We start from the raw sequence: 22,293 nt of genomic DNA, 5'->3' as shown, positions 1-22,293 counted from the left end.
GCGGCGGCGGCTCCGCTGGGTCACGGTCACCGCCCCCGCCCGCGCCGGCCCCCGCTCGGCCGGCCGCCTGACGTCACGCCGCCCCCCCGCGTGACACCACCCCTCCGCGCCCGGCCACGTGACCGCCGCTTCCCGCGCGGGGCGGGGGGGAGGCGGCGTCGGAGCGGTGAGCGGCGTTTAGGCCTGGCTTAGGCCGGGCTTTAGTCGTGCTTTAACCATACATGCGAGCTGCTGCGGCCGGGAGGGCGTGCGTGACGTCGTGCCTTGTTAAGCCGCGCCTGCACCTTTGGCTGCGCGTGCCTTGAATCGGGCACCCAAAGCATCCATCGTGCTGCACGGGGGAGCCGGGAGCGCCGGGGGGGGGGGGGGGGGGAGAGAGGGGGGCCCAGGTGTGCAAACAGCCTTTTGCAGTTGAGGCTGGGCGTGCGTTAAATCGTGCGCGAAACGGTGCGCTAAACACGCGTAACGCGTTGGGGCTGGGCACGCGTGAGGTAGCGCCGAGCGCGCAGGTAACGGCCTGCAGCCGGGGCTAGGTGTGCGTTACAGAGCGCGTTGAGAGTGCAGACAAAGTGCTGCATCTGCAGGCAGGGTTTTAATAGTTAATTAAATAAATAGTTCACTAAACGCCCGTGCAGCACGCTGTGTTTGGTCATGCGTTAAGTACTGCACCGGAGAGCGCGCTATATCTGCATGTAACGTGCTGCACTGGGGGCATTAACTGTGCACGAAACGTGCTGCGGGTGAGGCTCCACATGCATTAAGTAGTGCATTAAACGGGCATGTAGCCTGCTGCGGTTGGGGTTGAGCATGCATTAAGAAGTGCATTAAATATGCATTTAACATCGTGCTTGCCTGGCTGATCCCGTCCTGCTGCACAGGAGTGAAGCTTGAGCAATGCAGGGCGGCCTTTGCCCTACTTTGGAGGTGCAGAATTGAACCTGCTTGGCGAGGCAGCGATTCAGGGAGCTGCAGAGCTGCGGAAGCGGCGCTGCTGGCTGGCACGCTGCCAGAGGGGTTTCACGGCCCCGCTGTGGGTGTGTGTGGCCTCGCACGGGGCCACGGGGCAGCAAGGCACAGAGTTCAGGCACGGGCAGAGAAGGGGCGAGCCAGGATCGCCCCGGTTTCTGTGCCCTCCCAGGACAGTCCTCCGTGGGATGGCGGTGGGGTGTTTTTGCAAGGTTGCAACCTCCTGAGCAATGCGTGGGGTGGGCAAGGGGCACTGAGCATTAAAGCCACAGGGTTGCAGCTCAGCGTGTCCCCACTGCTGTATAATCGGTGTTGGGTGTCCTTGAACCCCAAGTTGGGGTGGCCCCACTTGTCTGAACTGCAGGAGTCTGCCTGGGCCATCTTGGGGTCCCCCCAGAGGGGCAAGAAACCAGAAAGAAAAGCAGTAAATGGAGTGTGGAACGTGCCGAGCACAGGCACCCCGCAAGGGAGATTGGAGGGAAAATGATGCCGAAAGCAAGCCCTGTGGGCACAGCCAACAGCCTGGCTACAGCACTGGCTGGGCGGAATGAAAACCTTGCTGAAGCCGCCCTGCGTTCCTGCTGTCCTGTGTGCTTTGCGCTGTGGCTGGCCTGCCCGTGCCGGCCCTGCTTCACCGCTGGAGCTCCCGGGAGCTCCCACCCAAGTCTTGTCTTGGGGTGAACCATTCTCACGCATCGCAGTCTTCTAAACCCTCATAGACTGCTGATGAATCCCGGCTGACTCGTATCCAAGCCATTGTTCTCCAGCTGCAGGACCAGACACTGCCTGAGCTTCTTGCAGCGTGAGAACAGACTTGTGATCATACCAGAAGTCTTGCTGCATGGTACCCCATCACCCCAGCAGCTGGGTCTATTCCTCCGTCTCAGTCCCTCACACTCTCTGAACTTCTCAGTCACCATTTTTCCCACTTCCTTAACCTTTCTCAACACATCCATAGTCTGGGGGAGGCCTGGAGGGTCTGGTGGGCTGCCTGTGGCTGTTCACGCTGGATTGCGGTGCGGGAAGGCAGCCCCTCTCTATGCCAGGATGCCCGGGGCTTGGCACACGCGCCGAGCTGCAAACAGGATGCATCAGGGAAGCTATGAAGCTCTGGCAAGCCCCCTGGATGGGGGCCCTGGGCAAGGAAGGAGTTTTGGGGCAGCATCACCTAGTACCTGGATCAGGTACTGTGGTGGCATGAACTCAGATCTTTTGCTTTAACTGCAGGGCCCAACGGCGCTGTGAGAGATGCTGCCAAGTGCTGGTGTCTATTACTTCCCATGGGAGATCAACAGCTCGGTGCCAGAGGGGGAGGCGCTGAGGACATTTGGCAGGTAAGAAGGGTACCCCGGTCTCCTGCAGGCCAGGCCTTTCCTTCACTGGCTGAACCCCCTCCCTTTGTAATTGTTGTGTCTCTGCACTGCTGAGCTTCCCAAATCGATCGTTCCCAGGTTATGCTGTTACGACCTGGCCCGGTCCAAAGCTGTTCTCACTGCTCAGCACAGCTCAGCTCAGTACCAGGTCTGTGTCGACACCACGTTTGTGGAGCCATTCCAAGCCCAGCTGGGATCTCGCTACCTGGTCCTGGGAGAGGCTGAACACAGGGAAGGTAAATGCTTCAGGAACCAGTGCCCTTTGCTGCTGTTCACGGTTCATCAGCTCCTTCGTGGCACCTTGGGTGCACAGAGAGACACACCGACACTGAGGTTACCGTTGGCCAAGGCAAGCTCATCTCGTGCGGCTGCCCCCGGTCACACGAGCGTGTGATTCAGGGCAGGAGCAGCCTCTGTCTCCCCAGTGACCATGAAAAGAGCCACCCTTATCCTGGTGAAAGTCGTGGTGCTCTGGCACAGATTTTGTTAGAAACAAGAAGCGCCTCAGCACCATGTGCTAAAACCCAGCATCGTTGCCAGCCACCGCATCGTCTTTGCTCCAATTGTGACTGATTGCATCAGTACCTCATTGTGAGCTGGCTGGGTTGGTCTTTGCCATCCTTGAAAGGCTCTAATTATATCCCTGCCCTCAGACACGGGGCATGAGGAATGCAGGCAGGCTCTGTCATGCAGGGCACCCTGTTGTCCTTTCCTGGGGTGCCCTGAGCATTACTCCAGCTGCAAAGTGCCTTGTGTGGGGAGTTGATCTGGGCTGGGCTGTGGGCTTGTGAAGCAAATCCCAAGTTTTGGCTCAGCCACACCTGCTAACAAGCATTCGTGTTCATGCCATTGAAATCCTTGGTGGCATATGGAAAGCCACACTGCACGTGGCATCTAGTGAGTGATCTGCTTAGTCACTGCTGCAAAATTCCTTTAGAAAGACATGTTATTTTGGTCGTCATTGCTTAGGAGTGAGGTGGCCCTGTTTTGCAGGGTGTGGAAGGGGAGCAGGCTGAGATGGTGGCTGTGTCACCAAGGTTTGGCCCCTTTTGTGCAGCTCTGCGTTACCATTTGAATGCCACAGATGACTTGTTGGTTAGAGTCAGCATTGAGCTGCTTCTAAGCCCAGCTTTGTTCTGTCCTTTTCTTGTCTGCACAGAGGCATTCAGGAATGAGCTTAGACCCATTCCCGATGCTTTTTAGACAGGGAACACCAGACTTCATCCAGCCACGAAGAAGACAGATGCTGTGTGGCAGGCACCGGCACCAACATGTCCTGGGCTCAGCGTTCCCTGGTGCAACGAGAACGTAGTGTCAATCACCAGCATTTTGTAGCCAACAGGGCAGAGGGAAGGCACGTCACTGAATTAACCTGCTCCCGGGCCTGCTGCTTGCACCAGTGGAGGCATGCAGCCGGTCCAGTCTCCTGCACGCTCTCAGGCTGTGGTTATTTGGCCAGTAGGAGCCAAATGCTGCCTGAGGGAACTTCTCTATTTGCCTCTGAGCTGCTCCGTCTGTTTTTCTTTCTACAGAAACTTCCTGTTTTTATTCCCAGGTGAGGGTCCTGTGGTAAAGGCGCGAATATTGACCTGCGTGGAAGGGATGAATGTGCCCTTGCTGGAACAAGCCATACAGGAGCAGAGGAAATACTTCAATGAGAGGCAGGAGCGGATGGGAAACAGCACGTCCTGACAGCAGCTCTGAGAGACCAGCCATACTCTGGTCCTTGCACTGCCGTTTGCAACAAATATGTTAAAAGTAAATTTAGAAGGTGGGTTTGCAACATACTGCTTTTTGCCGTGGCAAATAGCAAAGTCAAGTCAGTAAGCAGGGAAACACTTGAAGACTGTGAGTCAGTATGTGACTGTGGGTTGTCCATTCATGCCAGGTGTCATCATTGAAAATAGCTCTGGGAAGCAGGTTGCTTTTTTAAAAGGGTGGTTGAGGAAAGGGAACGCTTGAGTTATACTGGTCCTTTTGTACTGCAAGGCTTGGAGACGTCAGAAAAAGGAGAAGTCTCCAAATGTCGAGCTAAACAGCTCACACCCGCACGCACTGCCAAAGCGCAGCGGATTACCAGGCTGCTGGCACATCGGACGTAACGGGCATTAGCACAAAGGTCGTTAGCCCTGTGTGGCTGCGGGTCCATGAGTGCGTGTGTTTCGTTACTGTGACTCGGCTGCCGCAGAGGAGCGTTCCTGGCAAAACACTCACTGACCGACAAAGAAGCAAGAAGAACAAAGAGTCACTATTTCCAGGAGCATCTGCCTCTGGGTTTTCAGGACCTGGTGTCCAAGGAGGGGGGATTGACTTTAGCTCTAAAATAAATACTTGCAGTGCCCTGAGAACCACCACTTGACTTTCTTCCTTGACACAACTAAGTTTAGGAGACCTTAAGTCACTATTTTCTTGAAGCATCGAAATGTTTTCACTGATATTTTCCTGAATAAAGATGAAAAGGCAGCCTGTCTTTTATTGATTAAAAACCTCTTTCTTGCTAAGGCAAATGCACTAGGCCCTGCAGAAACCCCCGGATGATGTAATATGCAGTTGTCCTTCTCCTAAGTACTGGGTGTGTAAGGAAGTGCTTGGCTTTGAAAAAGTTGCAAGAAGAGGAGATGAAGTTACATCAGAGCCACCCTGGTTTAAGAACTTGGTGCCAGGCCCACCTAGCAGAATTAAACCATCAAGAAAAAGACAGAAAATCACTAGCGTGAGATGAGGATAAAATGTTAGTGCAAGAGAGAGAAGACTCTCCTGTGCTGTAGAAATCCCTAGACATGGCATGAGCTGGGACTGTGGTTTGCAGGGGAATTTAGCCACCTGCAGCCTTGTCTGCTTTTTGCTCAACTTCTCCGGTGAAATGTTCGGAAATTAAGGACTGAAGCCGTACAATGCACAGCAGCAGATCAAAATGCCACATGTACTGGTGAAATCCCTGCTACCAGCAGGCTTGATTCAAGGGCCTGAGATGACTAGTAATTACAGTGCTTGCTACAATCTTTAATCATAGTTTAGCCTTATGGTTTTCTTCACACAGAGATGCAAAATCCCTGTCTCAGTGCACTCTCTGTTCAGCCCAAGTCTAAAAACATGACCTCAAGAGGCAAGATTTCAACCTGGTTTTTGTGAGAGACAACGATGAGGCTGTCAGGATGTGTTTATGTTTACGCCTCATTTCCCATCTGTTCTCCTACCTTCCTCCCCATGCTTAAATTTTATCCAAATGGCCAGGTTTGGCAGCAAGCTGGGAATATCCAAGATATCAGGACTGGGAACATCCAAAATACCAGGTTCCTACAAGTGTTATAAAAAAAAGCCCACAAATCGACTCAGCCAGAAAGAGGAAAGCAAATTTGGCAATGGCTCTGGATGGAGACATGAGTGCAAACTCAACCTTCACAAGCCACTGGAGAACCCACGCAGGAGTTTGCTGTGGCTGTGTGGATCCCCCTTCAGCCACACAGCAACCATGCTTTGGTTCTTTCAAAGCTGCAAAATCAGGATCAATTTAAAAGAGATTTTTGAGCTGGTGGCTCAGCAATGAGCTAAAGCAGCACTTTTTAGGTGACCTAAAAGTTGGGGTCTGCCCTGTGGGCTCACACAGCCAGTGGACTGCCATGTCCTGCTGTGCCCACCCAGAGACACAGAGCCCACAAGCCCTCCAGAAGCTGGTCCCTGTGGCTCTGCCTTTCCTGGTGCCACGATGCATATATTTTTAATCTTGTCTTCTCTCAGCTCTCAAGTCAGTGATTAATCCCCAGCCAAGGACGTTTTCCAAAAGGCTGACCAAGTGGTGCAGCCCATGGTGGGGAGGTTCAAGGGACAATTACACAAGACAAAACAAAACAAAACAAAACGAAAAAGACATTTCTGCCATGTGTTTGACCTGAGCATGTCCCAAGGAACCCTAATTACACACCGCATCCCCTTGGCACCAGGTGCTGTACAAACAGAGCTGCAGCGCTTCCCTCGGCCTTGTGCAGTCCGTCCTGCCTTTCCCACAGGCCCAAAGCATCACTTTACATCCATTTTGCTCAATTTTTGCTTTAGCCAACACACTCCACTACCTTCATCACAACCAACCGGTCCTGGGCGGTCGGTGCATGGTGTGTTTGGGTCTTCAGGTCTGCCTGAAGACGACACCCTGCATGCCCAGGCACCCCTGCCTGCCCGCAGCTGCCCCAGTTCAAGGCAGGTCCCTGTGCTGGGGGAGCAGTAAGGGGGTCCCAGAGCCCAAAAGCAGCTCAGGGACACACAGGGAGAGCAAACACCTTCTGCACAGTTGGCATTTTGGTTTTTTTCCCTACCCCTTCTTTTTTTTTACCTCAGAACGCAGCGCCAGCCACCCCCACTGCCATCACAAGGCTGAGGCAGTGCCATGGACACCTTCCAGGAGGTGTTTCAGAAGGTGGAGAAGATCGGGGAGGGCACCTATGGCGTGGTGTACAAGGCTCGCAACAAGCGCACGGGGCAGCTGGTGGCCCTCAAGAAGATCCGCTTGGACTCGTGAGTGGGGCAAAGCCCTGGCCCTGGGGCCGCCATGGCCTGGCCCAGCGCCCACCTGGCCTGCCATGGTGCCGGGCCGCCTGCCTCCTCAGCGCAGCGGCAGTAGGGTGCCGAGGCAAAAGGGCGGGCAAGGAAGGTGAATGGCTCCGCTGGAGCTGGCGGTGCCATCTGCGGGTACATGGCCGCCAGCTGAGCCCAGCAGTGCCCCGGCCCCACCATGGGAGTGAGCAGGGGGCCCCCTAAGCCCAGCCCAGCATCCAAAATGGTGCGAGAAGCTCAAAAAAGCATGACATGAGGGGAAAAAATGTTTCTATCAGCCCATGCAAGCAGCTAGGGCCTGACCTGGCGCTGCCTGGCCCTGGCACTGTGGCCCTGGGCAGGGGGAAGTAGCCACCATTTTGGGAGGTGGCCTTTCCCTCAGGGGTGCGGTGCCAGGGCCTGTTGAGGCTCAACCTCCCGGCAGGGCCGGCTCCAACCCCTCCATGGTGGGGATCAAGCAGATAAAAGCTTATTAATGTTCCCCTGGGTTGGCCCTGGGCTGTCTCTGCAATGAGGAGTGCCAGCGTGTGCCAGGGGCCACGGTGGTGGGACTGCACCCCATGGCAGCCCCTCAGGACGGTGGAGGTGGCTGCCTGAGGGGCAAAGAGCTTTCATCTCCCCCACATCTGAAAAGCAAGTCTTGGGCATTTAAACCATTGCTTATCCAAATATGCCCCCAAGAGCTCCCAAACAGGCTCTACCCCACAGCTTGCACTGTCTAGGTCACCCTGTCCTCCTTCCCCACATCTCCATTTCTCCCTGCCTCGCCCCAGCCCGCCCCACACACAGCCCCATCCCAAACCCAGGGCACCTGGTGTAAGAGACCCTCCCCTGGGCAGGCGATGAGGTACAATGGAGTGGAGAAGGGATGCGGGACCCCGAAGGGCTGGGGGATCCCACTGGGTGATGGGGTGCTGTACAGCCCCTCTCTGCTGCAGGGAGACAGAGGGCGTCCCCAGCACCGCGATCCGAGAAATCTCACTGCTGAAGGAGCTGAAGCACCCCAACATTGTCAGGTAAGACCTGGATGACCCCTCCCCACCAGCATATTCATTAGTCCCTGCTCATCCCCTTGGGGAGCTCTGGGTACAGGCAGCAAGGACAGCCTTCCAGTCCTTCCCTGACTGCATGGAAAGGAGCAAAATAAACCCAAAAATGCAGGAATTGCACTTCCCTGGTTTGCAGCAATAGCCCATGGCACTGCCACTTTACTCCAGCAGCACAGGCTGGTCCAGGCTGCTGCTGCCCCATAGTAATGCTGCTTTTATATCTACCTCTCTCTGCTCCAAAGGACTCACAGAGCAGAGACATCTCTGGGAGGAGGGATGTTTGGGTATGTTTGGGCAAAGGTCTGGAGAAGGTCTTCCTACACACTCTGTAACAGACCAACACTCCTGCATAGCGTGGATTCCCACACAAAGGTACAGAAGGGAGAGCTTGCACTTCTTTTGCAGGCTCCTGGATGTCATACACAGTCAGAAGAAGCTCTATCTGGTGTTTGAGTATCTGAATCAGGACCTGAAGAAATACATGGACTCATCCCGAACTGGAGAGTTTCCTTTAAGCTTGGTCAAGGTATAGTGGGAAGGAGCACTAACAGGCAGGGCAGAGAGAATGTGTCCTTGCTGCCTTCTGCTGGGCAGAGATGGCACTGAGCTGCTCTTACCTAGTCTGCATCTGGGAGAGATTCACCCTTGGCTGGAGGCATTCAACCTCTCAGATCTCAAAGATTTCAGCTGGGAAAACCTCCTGGCACTATTGCTAAACACATTTGTTTCCCAGCTGTTTCCAGGCTCTTAAGCCTGACTTGCTGCAGAACAAACTGCTGTTAAGAGGACAACTGAGGGATCTATTGCTAATTGCCTTTGCACAGGGTAATGGATGGGTGGAGGGGACTGCCACTGCTTGGATTGAAGTCTCTCTGTCCCCATGTAGGGTGGGAGCAGTTTGTGTGCATCTCTGAGTAGTGGCCCACAAGCCTGGTGTTGCCTAATAGCAAGGTCTTTTTTCCCATTCAGGTCTGTAAATGATCCAAAGTGGGTTGGTTCACATGATCCAACCTTCAAAGCAGTTTCATCGTGGCCTTGTCTGAAATCTCTCCTTAGAACTACCTTTTCCAGCTGCTGCAGGGTGTGAGCTTCTGCCACTCGCACAGAGTCATCCACAGGGACTTGAAGCCGCAGAACTTGCTTATTAACGAAGCAGGAGCAATCAAGCTGGCTGATTTTGGACTGGCAAGAGCTTTTGGAGTCCCGCTGCGCACATACACTCATGAGGTATTGCTGAGACTCCCTGCCACCTGAGACTGGTGTGCACAATCCATAGTGGGTGAATAACAGCAGCATCACGAGTTAGTCATCCATAGCCGAGGCGCAGCTGGGCCGAGGCACGTGCTCTTAACCTAACCCACAGCTACAGGGTTACCTCATGTCCCCACAAAGTGTGCTGACTGCTTCTACCCCAGCCTGCCTGCAAGCTGCGTTCCCACCGTCTCTGCTTGGGTATATTTATTTGTTCCAGAGTGTCCTATTGAAGAATGACCTGTTAATCCCAATCTTGCTGTCACTAAGGTGTCTCTTCATTCAGCATGGCCTTGGCACACTCTGATTAGTCCAGTCGCTGCAGTACAGCTGAGAAGAGAGGATCCATGCCTCTGGTTTCACCCAGGGAAACGAGACAAAGCTTGTTTGTTGGTTCCTTACCAGGTGGTGACTCTGTGGTACAGAGCCCCTGAAATACTGCTGGGGTGCAAATACTACTCGACCGCTGTGGACATCTGGAGCATCGGCTGCATCTTTGCAGAAATGGTAAAATGGGTTCAAATAGTCTCTTTAATGAGCAGGGAGAATGCAGCTGCAATGGGAAGTGGGGAAGGAGGGACAGGGTGCAGAACATCTGTGATACTGTAGTCCCACCCTGTGCTGGGGTGTGTATTATGGACAGTCCACCCTGAGGGTTAGCTGATCCTTAGCTGTGGGCTCAGAAGGAAATCTGCCACCCTCAGGGGCCTGGCAGAAGGCGAAGAAGCCTCTGTAGTCCAGCTGCAGTTCCAGGCATATGGGAAAGTGATGCCTGTCCTTACAGAAGAGGTAACTTCAGCCTTGTCGCTGCAGCATTTTGATCCTGGGAGATGACTCTCTTGCAGATGTCCCTGCAGTGGGCTGCAGAGAACTAGCACTTCATAGCATGGCAGAGCGGAGCTCGTAGGGGTCCATACTCCACTTTGAAGAGCTCTTGTTATCCCTGCAGTGTGACAGCACTATCCCTGGCTCCCAAAGCCCCGGAGCTGCAGATCAGCAGAACCTGGGCAAGTAGGCAGTGAGGGAGCTAGCCTGCAAGAGTGGGTGTTGGGAAACCAGAGACGAAGAAGAATAAGGGGCTGGCTGAAAGAGGGCAGCCTCAGGGGAACACAGATGCGTGGGGAGGAGCTGGAGACAAGCAGACACCTGTGACTTTCCCAGCCACTGCCTGGCAGAACTGCTGCATTGTACCTGCCCTGTGCAGTTGTTCGCATCTGCTGGGACAAAGGCTTGCTTGCAGCGGGAAATAGGGCACAGAGCTGATGGCAAGGTGGGAAGTGGCTTTTTGTTCTTTCCCCTCAGGTGACCAGGAAGGCCTTGTTTCCAGGGGACTCCGAGATCGACCAGCTCTTCCGGATCTTTCGCACCCTGGGCACTCCCACCGAGGCGACCTGGCCTGGGGTGACCCAGCTGCCTGACTACAAGGGGGACTTTCCCCGGTGGGCCAGGAAGGAGATGAAGGAAATTGTTCCCAACTTAGATCGAGATGGTAGAGACTTACTGGTGGTGAGTGAGGGCTCAGGACAAGACCCGGGGACAGGCAGGACCTTTTCAAACTGGGCAAAGAATCAGGATATCTGGGTCTGAGCTACCCAGAAGTGCATCAGCCGGCTCTGATGCTCATCTCTGCCATTGCAGAAACACCAAATCATTGAATAGGGCTCAGTCCTGGCTCTGAAGTGGGGCTGTCAGCGCAGGCTCCTCTAGGAAACCACTGTAGCAAGGGTCAAGAAACCCCTTGAGTGTAATCCCTGTGGTAATTTCAGCTGTGGGCTACTCCTGCAGCTCCGAGAGGGGAAAAGGCAGGACCAGCCTCTGCACCTGGGCCCAGCTGCATGTTTTTTAAAAGTCTAAATCTGCTGGGTTCTTCTCTTGGCAGCAATTGCTCCTGTACGATCCCAGCAGGCGCATTTCAGCCAAGGCGGCCCTCAATCACCAGTACTTCTTCTGGAGAAGCCCTCAGAGCCCTGAAGAGCGACGTGTGCTGCAGAGACACTGCAGATGAGAAGGCACAGCTCTCCCCATGCGCTGGCACCTCCTGGTAGCCGTGCAGATCTGCTTTTGGGCACTTAGCAGGGGGCTGGCTGGGACCCAGGGTCTCACTCCTCCTGAGGAGCCTGGCAGGGGACATTCTTGCATTTAGAGACTCTCAGCCTGTTGCTGGGGCAAAGTTTGGCTAGGTTACAGCCAGTAGAGCTGTTTTGAAGAGGTCATGTGCAAAAGGGTGGGAGGTATTTATCAACATAAAGCACTGAAATGTCGGTGAAAGAGCGCCTTTCAGAGGTCTGTGCTTGCATTAGTCAGCGAGCTCAGGCGACGCGCAGTGGTTCCCGTCCCTCCAGCCCGGGAGCACCCCCAGGTGCGGCGGGGGCAGTTGCTGGCACCGGGGCGTGCTGGAGCTCCGCTTTGTGGCTGGAAACAGTAACATCTAGAACTCCGGCTTTCCATCCTCAGATGTAATGCCGTTTCCTTCGCCTTATTGTCCTGGGAATGTTTTTACTGTTCAAATGTTCAGAGAATTGTCACTAACTTTTGGTATGGTTTTGACATCTTTTTTTTTTTTTCTTTCAGCACAGAAAAAAATAAAGGCTTGTTATTTGTTCAGAAGCCTCGGTGTTTATTGTTTGGTGTGGCCCATCGGGCTGGTGGTGCAGGACAGTCTAGCTGGTCCTTTTCTCCACACAGCTCTTCTTCCTTCATCGTCTCCTGCACTCTTTTTTTTTTATCCTTTCCAGCCCAAATCCTCGGCAGGGGCAGCGATGTGGTCTCGGTTCGGTCGTGGAACGAGGGGCTGATAGTTCCGCAGCGCTGTGCTGTCTCGGTATGGTAAGGTGGGCTCGCTTCCCATCAGAGGTTGCCACGAACAGTTCAGAGTTATATTCTACTTAAATACTGAAAAGATTTTTTTAACTTGGGGAAGCCAAACTTCTGCACTCCTGTTTCTTATGCACACGTGTGCCCTCCTAATAACTGAGCCTAAGGACTGATCTCAGCACAACCTGACAGCTCTCCAAAGCTGTCACATTCCTAGAGGCGCGTGAGAGACAACGCAGTTAAGGGGCGAGGGGGCTGCACGCACAGCTGTAGCACAAACCTCCCTCCACACCTCCTAGATGCCGGAGAATTTGCACAGGGGAGGGAAAGCTTCAGAGTCCCTCCTGAAAAAGCCCCTTTCAGCCCAAAACCTGCCTGTCTAAAGCCAAGCTGTGCTGTCCTCCGGCTTCCTCCATCATTCTTTCCTTCTCCCCACCCAACCAAAGGCAGTGGGTGGCTCTGCTTAATTCCTGACATCAAAAAGCCCTTTGTCATCCCTACTGTAGCAGCCGCACCTCCTGACAGATCCCTGACAGTGAAACCCTGGGACCTGTTGCTCACCTCCCTCCGGGCCCTGCCACGCCGCCGGGCTGCGCTTCCCCTGCAGGTTTAGAAGCCACCAGGACATGGGCAGCTCGCTCGCCTCTGCAATTTGCACAAATTAAGGGTGTTTTTTTGGGGACGGGTGGGGGCTGCTTTGCTTTTGAAGCTCTTGTTAGGAGCCATGCTGGAGTGGCTGCCTGGAAAAAGCTGACCTGCTCGTGTTTGGGAGGGCTGGTTTCTGACTGAGCAGGGGAGAGCAGGCGGCTGGGCTCACCCAGCAGCCTCGAGAGCCGTGTGGCAGGAAAACTGAAGCCCTGCTGTGCTCCTGCAGCATCTCATGGCCTCTGGCTGATACCACCCAGCTCGCAGGGGCATGTTTCTGAGGCATGGATGAATTCTGCTATGGGAATCTTTTCCCTACCTTTGCATACATGTTTTAAAGTCAGTTCATTTTGTACAGGCAATACTCTGTTGTTTGCTCTCTGCAAACAACCGCTCGGGTTGTACCAGGCAAACTGCTTGCGGAACAAGTTGTTTTCTTTTCAAAAAAGCCTGCATTAAGAAATAAATATCAAGGACATTCACCCAGTCCAGAAACATACATAAAAACCCTGCATCTCATCTAGCCCACCAAAATGCAGCAACAAGCAAAATTTCAAACATTTATGACCCAACCTCATCCCAGCAAAGGGAACCACCAACACCTGTGTCACAACAACCACTCTGGGAAAGCCACGCTGCAGCAGCAGCATCCTTGACCCGAGAGGGGAGGAAAAGCACTGCCTGACTCCTCCAGAGCCACTCACACCCTGCCAGAGAGCTGGGCTCTGGGGAAGCCCCATGGCTGCCCGGTGCTTCCTACGGACACATCAAGAGGCCATTGTGTGAGCTGCTTTCTGCAGATGAGGACAACCTGATAGCAAAGAACAGGATTTTTTTTTTTTAGTGGGTTTTCTTTAGAAACAAAATGCAGACCAGGCTTCAAGGGAGACTGCTCAGTCACCTCATCGGCTCTTAACGCCTTCACCCAGCCCTGGGTAAACACCTCCCACCACGCAGGTAGGGAGCACTTAATCCAAATTGATTAACTGACTGCCTAATTACCAGAACTCCAAGATCCTTAGTTACAGAGCATCCCCCAAACTATTTAATCAGCACTTCAGGAAAGAGTTACCCCGCAAGCATCACACTGCTTTAAAAACATGCACGGTTTGATCTCATTTGCAAGGGGAGCAGCCTTGTCGGAGGCAGCCCTACAGCCCAGCACCCTGCGCCGGGCGAGGGGAAGGCTCACAGCACACTCACCTGCCAGGCAGAGCCGAGCTGCAGAAAAGGCAGCAGCCCCGTTGCTGATGGACCCTCCCTGCTTTCAGCCAGCTGAGGGGAGCAAAGCCAAAGCACAGCAAGGCTGCTCCCAGCAGCTTTGAAGAGCTGGGGCCCAAGGACTGCTGGGAACCACACCGGTCCTCCAGGGCTCCTTGGCTGTACTGGGATGTGATCCTCACCTGGCTGTGCCCCTGTGCTCCCCAGGCTGTTGGGCTTGCCCTGGCAGGAGGCCAGGCCAGGGTTCTTCTCCTGCTGCGTCCCCTGGTCCCTCGCAGCCCAGCTCCAGCCCCTACTGCTGGTCCAGAGCAGGGGAGGGAGAGGCACCGTGCCCCTCACGCCAGCCGCGCTCTACCAAGAGGAAACAGGCTGGGAACGGACGCTCTAGGGTGTGCGGAACAGTTTTCCCCATCGTAAACCAACAAATTGCCTGGTATTGATCACAGCAGCTGAGATGGACACAGACACCAACCACAGGCCTGACAATAAACACAGATGCTGCAGAGCCCGGGCAGATCTTGGACTTAAACTTGGTGTTCCATAGCTGGACTCAGATGGCTAATGCTAAGCACTACCTACCAGCAGGGAGGTGATGGGACCTGTGATTGTGCTGAGCTTCCCACCAATGGAAGAATTTCTTCTTGGAGGCCAGACTTCAAATGTCAGCTGGGCTGTATGGAAACAGAGGCTATGCCACTGCTGCTCTGGTGGGGGAGAGGGGGAGAAAACCCCTACCCTTATGGATTATTTTGGGGGTGTTGAATTTCCCAAGCAGTGGCAGCTAAAAGAGCCCTTGAGAGAGGGGGAAGAGCAGCTCCTGTCAATAGAAGGGCATTTTTCTCACCCCACAAAGCCAGGGGACTCTCCAGAATAGGGTAGAAACTAGGGAAGAATATTTCATCTCGCATCTCAACAGGAACACGTGGGAGTTAGGACTTGCTCATTTCAGCAAGGGCTGAGCACTGGAAGTGACACTGAGCAGTGAAAGCTTGCCTAAAGAAATAGCAAGTGCAGAATTTCATGTACTGCTGGGTGGATTCTGCAGCCAAGGCCAAGGGCTGTAGAAAGCAGTTTCACATCACCGTTGACTGCAAGCATCATCAACCTGCTACTGAAGGTCATCCCTTCCCTTGCAACACATCTGCCTGTGTACGGGTACAGGACAAGCCCCCAGAATCATCTACTTAACAGGGTTTGGCTTGATTGTGCTTGGGGTTTGGCTTCCTCTGCCAGCTGCTCAGTGAAGCGACTCGAGTGATTGTATGGCCAACACCATCACTACAGCCAGAGAGGCACCGGGGGCGGGCAGCTGGAGGGGGCAGGGGGCTGCTCCATTTGGTAGCTGCCTGCACTTGCATTGGATCAAACATAAGATGGAACTGCACCCTTTGGTGACTAAGTCCCTCTTTCAGAGGTGTCCAAATGACTAGGGAGCAAAGTCACATTGGTTTTCAGTTTTAAAGAAAAATATAACAAAGTCTTTAAAAATTTGGACTCATGTGCAGAAAGAAATTCAGGGGGTTCAGTGCTGTTCAGGGGGAGCAGAGGTCTGCAGACCCTTTGGAGAATGGGCTGCAGGGCACAGGATTGCATGGGAGGACTAGCCATGCCCTCAGCCACTTTGCAGCCTCAGCCTACAGAGACAACACAGCCACAGAGATGCACTTTCTATGTTTATTGCATGCAGAAGAATGACCCAACCAGAAAACACTCTGGCTCTCCCCCCATCTGGGCATAACCGCCTTTTACCTACTGCCAGTGGAGTTCTTGCAATCAAACCCCTTTGCTGTCACAGCAGCACCCGGGGGACTATGGGGACCCTCGTGTCAGGCCCTTACACGCTCACGATCACACTTTCTTTCTCGCATGACCAAGCTGCGCTGGGAAGCAGAGATAGCTAAGATAGAAGAGTATGCAGCCCTAAATTCTAGATGCTCTGTTCCTGTGATCGCTGCTGCCTCCGTGGGGAGAAGCAAAGGGATGAACTCCTGAAGGAACCAGATCCAGTACTTGCCTGGACCCGTTCAATGCCTGAACCGGGAGAGCTTGGGGGACCGGCTCGCCTGGTGGTACCGCTGATACCCCTCGGACGCGGCTGGGAGCAGCAGGAGGCTGCTCAGCGAATCCTTCTGGCAGAGAGCCATGGCCTCCTTGTAATTTATCTTCTCTTTAGTGACAGGGTCAATGAGATCTTTTTCATAGTTGGACTCATCCTGGAGTCTGTTGGCCAGGTCGCCTGTTATCATCCCTGTCTGGGCAGCTTCCAGCACGGGGATGCGACCAGTTTTCTTGGGATCGATGAGCCCTCCAGTTAGATGCTGGACCTCCAGATAGGGGAAAGCGCTGTCCTTGGTAATCCATCCCTTCTGAACTGCCTCCCCCACAGACAGCCTTCGCTTGGTCACCGGGTCCTCAATCCCTGTGAAGGCTTTCTGGGCATTGAGCAGTCTCTGCATGTAGGTCCTGTCAATCAGCCCCCTCTCGATCGCCTTGTGGACTGAGAAACGGTCCCGAGAAATGAGGTCTATGATGCCCCCTGTAGCAGCCTGGGCTTCCAGGAGCTTCTGAGCCGTCATGGCATCAAGCAGCTTCTTTGCAACAGCAGTCTTGATGTTGTACTTGGTGTCAGTGGTGGTGTCGTACACCCCAGCGATGGGGGATGTGTCATCACAGAAGCCCTTCTGCGAGGCTGGGGGGAAGAAGCTTTGGGTTTGGTGGGTGGTGGGTGATGAGACTGGGGATTTAGAGATGATGGAGCCAATAGAGAGGGACAGGGGAGGCTTGGATTCCCCAGCCACCAGCAAGGCAAACTCAGAGATGGGAATCTTGCCATCCCGATACAGCTGGTACTCCTCCTTTGTGATCCTCCTCAGCCTTAGTGCATCATCGATGGAGTACTGCTTCCCACTTTTCTTGTCAAGGAGAACTGAGACTTCCCCGTTTGGACCCAGGGTGGTGACTTCCTCCCAGTCACACTCCAGCTCTTGAAGCTGGATGTACTGGCCTCGGTCTATGATACCTCTCTTATAGGCCTCATAAGGGGACATATCCTTCCCTGTCTCAGGGTCCAATATAGAGATCTTGGTGGAGAGGTTCGTCTCTCTCATCTGGGTCTCATGACTGATTTCCTCCCGGTTGACTCTTGACTGGAGATCTCTAATGACCCTCTCCTTGTTGTAGATTTGGTCCTTCTCCCTAAGGATGTCTGCCTCTAGCAGGGAAAACTCATGTTCCAGCTGCTTCTTCTTCTGCCTGTCGTTCTCAGTCCGTTGGTTGAGCAGTTTGGACTCCTCACGAAGGAAGAGGACTTTCTGCTGCTTTTGCCTCTCCAGCTCCCGCAGTTCACTCTCCAAGTTGGCTCTCTCCTGGATGGCCAGGTTCCTGGCCTTCTGCAGCTCCGTCTCTTCGCGAGCCCACGTCCTCTTCATGCCTTCAGCTCTCTCGATCTTCTCCCTGAGCCGCCGTACCTCATCTTCTGCCTTTTGCTTGGCCCCTCTCTCCCTGTTCAGCAGCTCCCAGATGCGTGCACGTTCACTCTCCAGCGCTCTGTCCTTTTCTACTCGAATCACCTCCTTGTAGATGGTCTTCTCCTGGGATTTTGTTTTCTGCAGGACATCAATTTGCATCTGCAGGTTCTTGCATTCTCTCTGCAAGTTCAGCACCTCCATCTTCTCACGGTCCAGCTCCAAGCGCAGGTTGCTGGCAGACTGTTCAAGGACTGGATCCTTCTCCAGCTTGACCACTTCTTCCATAATGATCTTTTCTTGCACGGGGGCTGGGCTCTCCTCCAGCTCCTTTATTCTCAACGTAGTTTGTCTTATTTCCTTCTCCAGTGCAAGCCTCTTGCTTCGATCCTCCTGAAAGTTGAGCAACTTCTCTTGCTCTTCCACCAGTGCACGAACCTGTTGCACATCACGTTCCAGACGACGCCTGTTGCTCACCTCCTCATCCAGACTCCGGCTCAGCCTGTTGTGCTCATCTCGGAGCTTTGGGTCCTTTTGAGTCAGTATCACCTCTTGGACAACTACCTTTTCCTCTGGCTTTCGCCTCTCCAGTAGCATGTATTTATTCTGCAAGTCATAGATTGCATCCTCCGCAGCTCTCCTCTTTTGAGACATGTTACGCACCTCTTGACGGAGGCGATCAGCTTCTTTTTCCAAGAGCGGATCGTTCTCATATCGGATGACTTCCTTGTTGACCAGCTTGGTTTCCACCTTGGATCTCTCCCTCTTCCATTCATCCCTTTCACCCTGAAGCCTAATGAGCTGCTCTTGGGTCCTGCCATTGGTGTTCACCAGTTCATTGAGCTGTTGTTTCAGCCTGTCAATTTCTCTAAGAATCTCTGGACTCTTCTCATGTTTTACCACCTCCTCTATAACCTCCTTAAGCTCCACCACTGGCTTCTGTGACCTGAGGACACTGAGCTCTGCTAAGGCCTCTTCCACTTCACTGTCGATCTTTGTCCTTTTCAGAGTAACTTCCTGCAGCTCCCTTTTCAGTTGTGCAATTTGCCGCTCCGTTTCAGGATCCACCAGGAAAATCTCATTGACCCTCTCTTTAACCTCTATCCTTGGTTTTTGCTTCTGCGCAACACTGTACTGGCTCTGCAGCTCTCCCAGCTCACCTGTAAGTATCAAGTTCTTGCTCCTCTCTTCTTCAATCAGAGTTTTAAGCTTGGAAGACTCTCTCAATAACTCTGGGTCCTGCTCCACCTGCTTCACCTCTTTAACAATAATTTTGGGTTCCACTGTTTCAATTAGTCTTTCCACCTCCTCAATCTTGTTCTTCACCTTCACTATTGCTTCTTCTGCAGACTTCCTCTTGAAGGATTCCTCATCAATTTGTAGCTGCAGGGTCCTAACGGACTTCAGCATTTCTGGGTTTTTCTCCAGTTTGATGAGCTCCTTCACCACCACTTTCTCTCGGATATTGGGCTGCTTTCGCTCCAGCACGTGCAGCTCTCTCCTTCGCTGCTCAAGTTCAGAAGCAGCAGCCAAGCTTTCCTCCTGGAGACGTTTGATCTCCTGCCGAAGACTGGCTGCTTGGCTATCCAGGCTTGGATCTTTCTCAATTTTTGTGATCTCTTTGGTGAGGAGTTGGGCAGGAACGACCTTCTTCTCACTCTCCATCTGGGCAAGCTTCTGGCTCATCACTTCAATGTCTTCTTGCAGGCTCTGCCTCTTTTTGCCTTCCTCTTCAATCTGCTGTGCCATCTTAGACAGGTTGCTTTCCACCTGTGGGTCTCTGTAATATTCTATCACCTCTTTTTCTTCCACTCTTTCAATGGGCTTCTGAGTCTTCAACATCAGCAGCTTGTTTCTGTGTTCCTCCAGTTCCTCTTCAATCTTGGCCACTTTCCTCCTTTCCTCCTCCAGCTGTGATTTCAGCCCCTCAGATTCCCTGCTTGTTGTGGCTTTGTTTTCAGATTGCTGGGTTTGCTCATGGACAGCTTCAATGTCCTCATGCACTTCCTTCTGCAAGGGAAAAAAACAACAACAACAAAAAAAAGAATAATAATTTTAAAAAGGCAGGGAAACTGAGTCACTCTGAATCTGGCGCAGACGCCTTTTCCATGACAAGGCACGGTAGGAGACAGGACTGGTACGGAAACCCCAGGGAGCCTCCAAATAAGGCTGCTTGTAACTGGTGAATGAGGACACATTCCCACCATCTCAAGCAACTGACCGGGTGTGAATTCCCCTTGTCAGGGAGGTGCTGCAGCAGCTCACAAAGGTGCTTTGTGCTGCCTGGCTGCAGCTGTAGCTGAGGGAGGGTAACATGGCCGGTCCCTGCTGCACAGACGGCCCATAGTAGCATCATAGAGCTTTCCAGCTTAACCCCTTGCTGAGCACACTGAATGAAGGGTGAATCGAGCCCCAGGGAGGCATTAAAGTCCTATTGCTTTGAAGAGTTTCCAGAAGGCTGTGAGCACTAAATTCCAGCCACATCCACAGACAAATCTAGAGCCCTCAGTCTGTGAACACTGATTAGCTATAGCTGAGACCAGGACTTAAGAGACCTAATTCAGATCTGTTTTCCTAGCATAAACTACAGCTTCGGTAAACAGTTGAGGGCCCACAGAGGTGGTGAAAGTCACAACGTAAGATCAGTGTCAGTGAATCTGTGGTTACTCGTGGTCTTTTTCTCACAGGGGTTTCTATTCCTGTCCTTCCTCACACCTGGATGTGGAGATCCGGGGAGGCCGGGGGGATCCCAGGCTTAGCAGATTGCTGACAGCTTTGGAAAGATCATCTCAAACCCCGGTCTAGAGTACCCCAATCTTGCCATGAGCTGTTAGCTGGTACCTTCTCAATAATCTTCTTGGCAAACTCCAGCCGGCTGAGCTGCTGTTTATTTTCTGCTGCCAACTCCATGTAGAGCTTGGTTACATCATTTTCCTGAAAAACAAACAGCGGTGAGAGCCCTGTTCCCCTCACGCTGACGCAGCTCCGTGGGACGGCACGGCCTCCCACTGCTCCTTTCACCTGGATGCACTTTGTGTACTGCACTATTCCAGGGATTAATGCCCTCACGTCTGACTTCCTAAGAGATACAGAGTCTAAGGACTCACGTAGGAGATCCCATCCCCTTTATGTGAATGCCTGTTAGATGCCTGCCAGCCTACACAGGGGCCAGACTTCCAAATTCACCTTGGGCCGCGCAGGGATGGCAGCTGGCAAACAGCCCAAGGTGATGCAGGAGAACTGGGGTGTTAGTGGGAAGAGCACGCAGGAGTTCTGGCTCAGTCCTGTCCCCACACACCTACCCTGCAAGTTTTATCTTCACAGACAATATGGTAAGGAGGCATCATCGGCAATCTCAGCCAAAGGTACCAGACACACCCCTAATTCTGGATCTCACATGCTGCTTTGCCCCATAGACAACGAGATCTCTGATGACGTTTGTCCCTGGGATTAGGACCATGATCAGCTGTGGCTCTAAGAGTGGGTTAAGGACATGGGGCCTGGGTAAGGAGCTAGACAACAGTTCCCATGCCTTCATCTTAACATTTTACCTGGGCCTGGATGCTTTCTTGTAGGGGGGTCACACGCAGCCTCTTTGCAGCAAAGTCGGTCAGGGTAGGGTCCAGAGAAGAGCTGTATTTGCCTGCTTGGAGTTCATAGTCCTGTTCAGAGCAGAAACAGAGGAATCAGTTGGGATGTCTCGGGTGAGACGCTACGGGAGTGCTACATGGCAAAACCAACCCTACATTGAGCGTGGACTGCACATTCCGGGATAGTCTGACCACTGCATTCTTCTCAGGCTCCTTGCTTTCGATCTCCTCCACCAGCCTCTGCAGGAGACACACATGATGTTAAGGACAGGTTTAAACACAGGAACCCAGTAATACTTGTGCAGCCAAAAGCAGTAGCTCAGCCTAGCACTGGAGGGAATGGTGTGAACGGGAAGGGTTTAGGAAGAGTCTCAGGGCTGTAGAGGATCTCGGCAGCGCTCTCACTTGCCCAGGGCCTGCCACAATGGTTTATCATCTATGAGATAAATACCAGCCAACGCAGAGACCTCTACATCTCATCATCTGAGCTAGTCAGCTTAGGATCTGCTCAAGGAGAGAAAGATGGAGGACCCAAACGCAATACCTCAGCCCAAGGTGCAGTCTTTCAGGACCTGGGTGTGACTAGCACAGAGGAGGACACCAGCACTGTAGGTCAATGCAGTGGGGCAAGATCCGTGGGCTGCAGCCCATTGTCTCCTGGTTCTAGTTCATGCACTGTGACGGGTGGGGCACACAGCTAGGAGCTGGCTGGCACTATTTTGCATACTGTTCACAAGCAAATTCCCCCCTCCCTGTAACGTTACGGGATAAGATGCTTGCCCCAGGACGCACCTTCTGTGCCTGCAGCTTGTAATTGATCTGGCTTGGCCCATCAGTGGTCTTCACTTGGTGCCTGGGGAGGTTGTTCATCCAGAACATCAGGTTCTCATTGGAGTTTTGGAACTGCTGGTAGGTGAGGCTGATATTTCTGAGGGTCTTCTCTCTGCGCAACACAAAGGTGAACAGGAACGTTAAGGGGAAGGGCAAAGATTCACATGCGGGTTCCTAAAAAGACACTGTGGTGAGAATGTCACCACAACAAACACCAAGATAACAAAAACAAGGGGGTGACAACCGGTCCCCGAGTGGGGAGAAAACTCTGTGCACATCAGGTTTGCTACCGCAGCACGAACAGGACTTGGGAGATGAAAAAGGCATGCAACCAGCAGCAATGCCTGCGAGAAGTGCTAAGCAGCAGGGTCTCTCTGGGTAGGGTCACTGGGTGAGGCAGAAGCCAGCAGTCAGTGTCTTAAGACTGCCTTCTCGTGGCTTTCTGGAAGCAAGAAGCCTGTGCTGTGCATGGGAAGGTGGCAACTACACAGCAGGACAGACCCGGTCCTCAGTATCACAGAACAGTGGTCAGGATCAGGGT

The 22,293-nt window shown here is 53.2% G+C and overlaps 3 protein-coding genes across 9 annotated transcripts in view; 2 read left to right on the top strand and 1 right to left on the bottom strand.

Moving 5' to 3' along the window:
* Window positions 1-39: 39 nt before the first annotated feature.
* On the top strand, window positions 40-4,802 carry TEN1 (TEN1 subunit of CST complex). The gene is made up of 4 exons (XM_064467282.1): window positions 40-166; window positions 2,194-2,300; window positions 2,418-2,575; window positions 3,895-4,802. The coding sequence occupies exons 2-4, from the start codon at window positions 2,215-2,217 to the stop codon at window positions 4,029-4,031; spliced, it is 381 nt and encodes a 126-aa protein (XP_064323352.1). The 5' UTR covers window positions 40-166; window positions 2,194-2,214; the 3' UTR covers window positions 4,032-4,802.
* Window positions 4,803-6,674: 1,872 nt separating this feature from the next.
* Window positions 6,675-11,794, top strand: CDK3 (cyclin dependent kinase 3). 3 transcript variants are annotated; one of them, XM_064467359.1, is made up of 7 exons: window positions 6,675-6,848; window positions 7,826-7,903; window positions 8,342-8,462; window positions 8,993-9,163; window positions 9,593-9,694; window positions 10,490-10,693; window positions 11,067-11,794. In XM_064467359.1, the coding sequence occupies exons 1-7, from the start codon at window positions 6,721-6,723 to the stop codon at window positions 11,190-11,192; spliced, it is 930 nt and encodes a 309-aa protein (XP_064323429.1). In that variant the 5' UTR covers window positions 6,675-6,720; the 3' UTR covers window positions 11,193-11,794. The 3 variants fall into 3 exon arrangements, with proteins under 3 accessions (XP_064323429.1, XP_064323432.1, XP_064323431.1); XM_064467362.1 differs by lacking the exon at window positions 8,993-9,163; XM_064467361.1 differs by lacking the exon at window positions 9,593-9,694.
* A 3,733-nt stretch (window positions 11,795-15,527) lies between these two features.
* EVPL (envoplakin) overlaps window positions 15,528-22,293 on the bottom strand; it is a 34,475-nt gene continuing 27,709 nt past the window's right edge. For all 5 annotated transcript variants that reach the window (XM_064467355.1, XM_064467354.1, XM_064467356.1 and 2 more), the window contains 5 exons: window positions 21,714-21,864; window positions 21,078-21,161; window positions 20,883-20,993; window positions 20,173-20,265; window positions 15,528-19,341 (listed from right to left, as the gene is read on the bottom strand). In XM_064467355.1, the coding sequence (XP_064323425.1) occupies window positions 15,892-19,341; window positions 20,173-20,265; window positions 20,883-20,993; window positions 21,078-21,161; window positions 21,714-21,864 (3,889 nt within the window). In that variant the 3' untranslated portion in view covers window positions 15,528-15,891. The remainder of the gene's footprint in view (window positions 19,342-20,172; window positions 20,266-20,882; window positions 20,994-21,077; window positions 21,162-21,713; window positions 21,865-22,293) is intronic.

The sequence above is a fragment of the Phalacrocorax carbo genome, chromosome 16 (genome assembly GCF_963921805.1).
Source record: "Phalacrocorax carbo chromosome 16, bPhaCar2.1, whole genome shotgun sequence".
In the NCBI taxonomy this organism is placed as follows: domain Eukaryota; kingdom Metazoa; phylum Chordata; class Aves; order Suliformes; family Phalacrocoracidae; genus Phalacrocorax; species Phalacrocorax carbo.
This window is presented reverse-complemented; position numbering and strand designations above follow the sequence as displayed.